The following is a 6980-nucleotide window of genomic DNA, read 5'->3' as shown; positions in this document are numbered from 1 at the left end:
ATGACTTTCTTGGAAATAGATGGATAGCAAGGATCAAAAAGGACATTTTTAGAAGACAAACAAGTATTATTTTTTAGATTAATGTGAAAGGTCAATGGCTTCTTTACAAGATAGATGAGATTTCATGAGACTTTTTTTGGATGTGGAAAGTGAGTTAAATGTACATGCAATTCCTCTTGGATGTGTATCTCAAGAACTTAAACAAGTACAAATAATTAACTAGATTAACAACTGATTTAGTGTACTAATGACTTAGAACCCCCAAAAATATGATATAAAAGTTTAACAAATATAAAAAATCTCATAAACCATCACACATCCTTAGAAACTTATGATATATCCACTATAAAACTATTGCACTCTTTCACAAAATAAATAAATAAACCTTGTGGATATAATGTATTAACAAAACACCTAACACATATTTAATTGAATTGAAAATAACAAAATATTCATAATACCCAAATAACATTTTTCATAAACATTCTGCAACCTATGATAGATTAACTTGATCATCTCCAAATTTTGATAATATTACCATTTTTTCCATAAATATTAAATCATATTTGATCCATCATTCTAATGAACTGACCATTAAAAAAAGATAACATTGATAAATCCAAAAACTACCAAGCTAATACTTTTCAGTTCACCCATCCACATCTCAGACCAAAAACCCATCAACCACAGAAAGAAAACGAAAAATAACCAAAACCCAGGCAAATTTTCCCATAAAGAGTGGTGTGAAAACACACCGACAGAGAAGAAGAAGACGAAATGGGGGAACAAATGGAGTGAAATCAAGCCCTTTCGCCACGGATACGGCGCGCAAGCTGAATATCTTTGGGCATAATGGTGACTCTCTTTGCATGAATTGCACAGAGATTTGTATCTTCAAACAGTCCAACCAAATAAGCCTCTGCCGCCTCCTGCAGAGCCGAAACGGCAGAACTCTGAAACCTCAAATCGGTCTTGAAATCCTGCGCAATTTCCCTAACCAGCCGCTGGAAAGGCAGCTTCCTGATCAGAAGCTCTGTGCTCTTCTGGTACTTTCGGATCTCTCGGAGGGCCACTGTACCAGGCCTGAATCTGTGCGGCTTCTTCACTCCGCCTGTTGCAGGCGCGGATTTGCGAGCCGCCTTTGTTGCCAATTGCTTTCGGGGGGCTTTTCCCCCGGTCGATTTCCTTGCTGTCTGCTTCGTGCGGGCCATTATAATTGCTGATTCTGGTTCCTTACCTTTCAATGGATGATCGAAATTTACAGAGAAACGAGCGCTTGTTAATGTACAGCGTGCCCTGTTAAATATATAGAGGGAGGGCCGCCCCTGATTTGAAATTTCGGTCGGCTATTGAAGAGAGGAGGGAACATATCTGAACCCTCCGATCTGGGCCATATCGATGGCTCACAGCCTTTCGCGCTCGATCCTCGTCGATTATATTTGAGACTACGGAGATGTGATGAAGTGGTCTAAGGGGAAAATTGGATTTCATGTTCTCCTATAAAAACTAGCACCTTGGTGTGCAATGGGTACACCAAATAAGTATAAAAAGACAATTGAAGTAATTTTTGATTTTTTTTTTCGCATACATTTAAATCAATTATTCTACTTACAAGGATTTAAACACAATTGAAAAAAATCTTTGAATTAAGAATATAATCAAGTTCAATTACCAACAAGATCATGTTATGTTTGCAAAAAGTAGAGAGGAGGAATGAGGGAGAGATAGAGGAATAAAGAGGGATATAGGGAGAATGAGAGGGAGAGATAGAGAGAGAGATAAGACAAAGAGACTTAGAGGTGGAAGAGATAAGTATAATGAGGAGGAGAGAGAGGGAGAGATGGAAAGAGATGTTCATCATGCTAGGAATTGATATAAAGAGAGGAGTAAAGAGAGGAAGAATGTAGGGGTAGAGGGATATGGAGAGATAGAGATAGAGAGGCAAAGACATGTAGGTATGGAGGTATAGGACGAGGGAGAGAGGGAGACATCTAGAAATAGAGGGATAGAGAGAGATAGAGGGAGAGGTACGGTAGATTGATGTATGGAGATAGAGAGGGAGATATATAGAGATATGGAGGGAGAGGGAGAGGGAGAGATAGGTATAGGTGATGAGATAGAGTGATAAAAATACAAAGATATGAGGAAATACAAGGAGAGAGAGAGAAGGGGGGGGGATAAGGAAGGAGGGAGGGAGGGAGGGAGGGAGATATGGGCAAAGAACCAATAGGGAGAGATGAGAGGGGAGATAGAAGAGGCTTGGAGAGGGAGAGAGAAATAAGTAGAGGAAGGAGATAGGATATGGGTGATTAATGGAGAGAGACACTAGTAGAGAGAGAGGAGAATAAGAAAAGGAATGTGGACATAGGGAGAGACGGATAAATATATAGAGAGGGAGTGGGAAAGGGAGAGGGAGATATATAGATAGAGAGATAGGGACCTCAATGAATAGAGAAGAAAAGAAGGGGTAATATATAGAGGGATATAGAGAGAGAGATAAAAGGTCTTGATGGAGAATTAATAGGGTTAAATAAACTGTGCATCTATTTATAAGGATTTAAACAAGACCAAAATAAAATCTATGAATCAAGGAGACAATAAGGGTCTATTACACATAACCTAATGATATGTTTGCAATGTGGAGAGAGAGAGAGAGAGAGAGAGAGAGAGAGAGAGGGGGGGGGGGGGAGAGAGACGGGTAAGGAGATATCGATAGAGAGGAAGATATAAATAGAGATGGAGAGGGAGAGGGAGAGAGATGCAGAGAGAGGGATATATACAAATGGAAGAGATAAATATATAGAGATATAGACATAGATACATAAGAAGATTCAAAGAGAGGGAGAAGGGAAGAGATATCTAGAGAGACAAATAGAGAGAAGCAGAGATAGAAAAATAGAAACATGAAGAGAAATAGGGGGAGATAAACAGAGAGAGGTAGAGAGAGAGAGAGAGAGAGAGAGAGAGAGAGAGAGAGAGAGAGAGAGAGAGAGAGAGAGAGAGAGAGAGAGAGAGAGAGAGAGAACATACAAGGGATTGAAACATAAAATATTTGCAACTACAATATTTGCCATACCATTCATAGTTGTACTAATTGGTAAGCTAGATTTGGTAGAAAGAGAGTGCCAATGGATGAAGTTACTTGCAAATTGCATAGGATGTGTCATTTTCTATTAAATATGTATGAAGCTACAAAATATTTGTTTGGTTTGACTCCGTTGCAATTGATCTATTGTATCTTCTTTCTCACTTCTCTTATTTGTACTTGTTTCTCACCTTTGGAGGTCTTAAATTATACCATGCCATGTTATTTGTACTTGTTTTGCTTTAGTTTCACATACAACCTTATGAGTATGAAGATACTATTTTGATGATGTAAGCTTTATTAAGTTATGAAGATACCATTAAACGTGTTCTAAAATATTGATACATTATGAGTTCAAGTCCTCTTAAGACCCATATGACCTTGTATTGTTCTAATGACTTTTATGTGTTGATAATCACATTTTAAAATAAATTAACGTTAGTTTTGATTTTCTATTCAATAATCATATTAAATTTAATTTAATCTAATTTATTATATTATCTCTATATTATATAAATTTAATTATTAACTAAGAAACTCTTATTTTTATATTTATAACATATTTTTAAATTTATAAATAAATAATTGTAAAACAATATTAAATTTAGTAACTTAAAGTTATTTTTATAATATATTAAATTATCATATTAAATATTTAATTTAATCTAAACTATTTTGTTATATCTCTATATTATACAAATTAAATTATTAACTAAAACTAACTATATATATATATATATATAATAGTATATTTTATTAATTATAAGAAAGTTTGCATATTAATTGCAAGAGAGTACTAGACCATCCATCAAAAATAATCCACAAAACCACCAACCAAACAACCCTACAGTACAAAAACCACTAGCACCCAACCACCCATGTAAACCCACCCTTCAAAAAAATAGACTTCGAGCACGCAAAATTTGCTCGTTACAGTATCCAAATTAAACATGGTATAGACGTTTTAACAGTCTTTCAAAAACAAAAAAACACTATCCAGGGATTAACTCCACGATCCAAAAGCAAGAAGAGGCGCCAATAACAGAGAAACCTGAACGCTCCCTGGAGGAAGAACCAGGGTTTTCCCGCTTTCTCTTTCTCATTCGTCATCTTGCTCCTTCTAGTGCTCTTGCCTCCCTAATGGCTTGCTACAACTCCGCTTCGACCTCCATTAAATTTACAAACACCTTCAGCGCTTCCTAGTCGATTCCCACTAAAACGAGCCTTTGTTTTGTCATCTCGTCACCTCAAAAAGGGGATGTAATTCTCCTCAACCGTGCGATGATAATTCTCAATCCCTTCATACAAATCAACCCCCGCCGCCATCATCGCACTAGGAACTACCCACTAAAAAATTGTCTCCAAACCCAAGCGAAAATCCTCTAGAACAATGGTATTCATCACCTTCTTCACTGGCTTCACAGAATTCTCCAATTCCAATCCTCACGCCAGGATTAGAGAATACACCTTCGGGTAAAAGCACAACCCTGTGTCACGTTTCAGGCTAACTTGTCAGCATAAGTAAATTTAAGTAACTCTAACTAAAAATTAATTTTAGTCAAAGATATGGTCTATATAGATTCATTATAGCTAAGTTATATGTGAACCACAATTTTTCCAATTGGATGTGTACTAAATGTATATTTTATACCGCTTTGGGTCTAATTGCAAATAAAACAAAATAACTTGATGTTTTAACAACTCCTACTATTATAAATAATTTTTCTTTTGAAATGTAAAAATACCCTTTTATAGATCTATAAGCGAATTTTCAAAAATATATATCTTTTTATATTTTATATTTTATTTTTATTGAAAGTAGGTCATCAACACTAAAATATAAGGTTGATTATCTTGTCAAGGAAAATTACTAAAATTTATTTTTAAAAATTGAAAAAAATATGATTCGGTAGAGAAAGGAATCTATGCCAAGATGATATAATTATTTTCTAATTTGGATAAATAATTAAGAAAAAAAGTGGTGGGAATTGGAAAGAGTTATATTTCAGCACACACAATTTTTATTTTTTTTTGATCGGTAATTTTGATATATTGATTTTCAAAAATAGCTACATTCTTCTAGGGCCATTCAAATTTCAACATCAGCCCAAAATTTCAGTTCAAACCAATGCAGAGTTCCAACAAACTAGAAATAGAAGTAAAAACAGTACCGTGCATTCATGCACGAAATATTATAGTCATCCATAAATGTTGTTTTTTTTAAAAACCATATAAGCATAAAGCATAAAAAAAAAAAAATTGGCACCGTGATCGCTCAATCCGAATCGCTCTGGTTCGGCTTCTTCACCTCCTCATCAGTAGTCTCTGCCAAAGCTTTCCCTTTGGCTGCTTCAGTCTTCATCTTCAAAATGCAGTCCAAGTTCCCAAAGTCTGGGTCACCTTCGAGGCTTGCTAGGAACTAGACCGCTCTCCCCTCCTCGAACCGGTCACGAAGCTCTCTTCCCACCTCCATGCACGCCACCACCTTGAGTGCCTTTAGGACCTCGTCTATTCGTATCAACTTGACGCAGAGCTTCATGGCTTCCCAGCCAATACGAGCTCATTCCCTGCATTGCTCCTTTAACTGATTCTCCGATCCTCTGACAAACGGTAGTATCTCCTCCTCTGCCTCTCCTTCCCAGATACGAATTCCGGTCCGAGGGATCACCCATTCCAAGATGGAATCAAGATTGATCAAGTAGTCCCCGTCAACAAGCTTTTTCATTGTAAGCTTGACTTTCTCCACTTCAGATTCAAATTTGCAAGCCCAAGCCATTATCAAAGAGTAGACCTCCATGTTTGTCATGTACCTAAAATGGATATGCACCAATTCCTCCCCCAGCATTAGTCGAGCCGCACTCCACAGCTTATCTTCCTTATATTTAAAAAGGCCTTGCATTTGTTTGTCCGACACCGTTCCCAGAAAAGGGACCAATTTCTTCTCTGTTATGAGAGTGAAATTAGCCTCCATTAGACTTGCTCAAATCATGTTAATACCAAAAAACTAAACTACAAAGACACACCAGACCTTCATTAATCCAGTTTTTAACTAATATATTACTCAAAATTCAAAATAGTTATAAATCCATCGTCGTTTGCGATGAGACATAAATGCATAATCTATGATATTAATGGAAAGATATTTCTGTTGAAATGTGGCGACTAATCAGCAAAGTACTGTACACTCAGCATGTAATTTATTTTTTTGTCGTTTTTCGTTGACGAAAACCGACATTGTAATAAAACCCTAAAAAGGCCGACTTTGTTTGTTGCCCTAAAAACACATGTTAGAAGCGACTGGGATGTTTAAGGCATTGTAAGGTTGATGTACTATTTTTGCTGGATAATAAGAAAGATTGGACAGTTGTGTATGGTGGACATAACCCATTATGGGTGAACCACGTTAAATCTCTGTGTTATTTGTGTCCTATTTTATTTCTTTATCTTTTGTATTTAAATCTGCATATAATTGTTAGTTCATATTTGCTTCGAATCTGCTTGAAACCCTAACAATTGGTATCAAAGCAAGGTTTTCTGTAAATTGGTAGGACTTTCAGAGTTGAGTGGGAGCAATGGAGGATTCCAAATTCAAGGTCGAAAATTTTAACGGCCAGAATTATCAGTTATGGAAATTGCAGATGGAGGATTGCCTGTATCAAAAGGATTTGTGGCGGCCATTGGAAGGAAAGGCAAAGAAACCGACCACAATATCAGATGAAGAGTGGGACATTTTAGATAGAAAGGCATTAGGATCCATTCGATTGTGCCTTGCGTCGTCTATAACATTCAATATAACAGAAGCAAAAACGACTGTAGATTTGATGGCAACATTGGCTAAGTTGTATGAGAAACCCTCGGCTTCGAATAAGGTATTTCTTATGAATCGTTTGTTTAA

General features: G+C 36.4%; 1 protein-coding gene across 1 annotated transcript; it reads right to left on the bottom strand.

Moving 5' to 3' along the window:
- Positions 1–588: 588 nt before the first annotated feature.
- LOC131030907 (histone H3.2) lies at positions 589–1294 on the bottom strand. Its single transcript, XM_057961863.2, has one exon. It carries the CDS (start codon positions 1209–1211, stop codon positions 801–803), a length of 411 nt encoding a protein of 136 aa, XP_057817846.1. The 5' UTR covers positions 1212–1294; the 3' UTR covers positions 589–800.
- Between the last annotated feature and the right edge of the window lie 5686 nt (positions 1295–6980).

The sequence above is a fragment of the Cryptomeria japonica genome, chromosome 10, assembly GCF_030272615.1.
Source record: "Cryptomeria japonica chromosome 10, Sugi_1.0, whole genome shotgun sequence".
NCBI lineage: Eukaryota > Viridiplantae > Streptophyta > Pinopsida > Cupressales > Cupressaceae > Cryptomeria > Cryptomeria japonica.
Note: the sequence above shows the minus strand (reverse complement) of the source record. Positions and strands in the feature narration are given on the sequence as shown.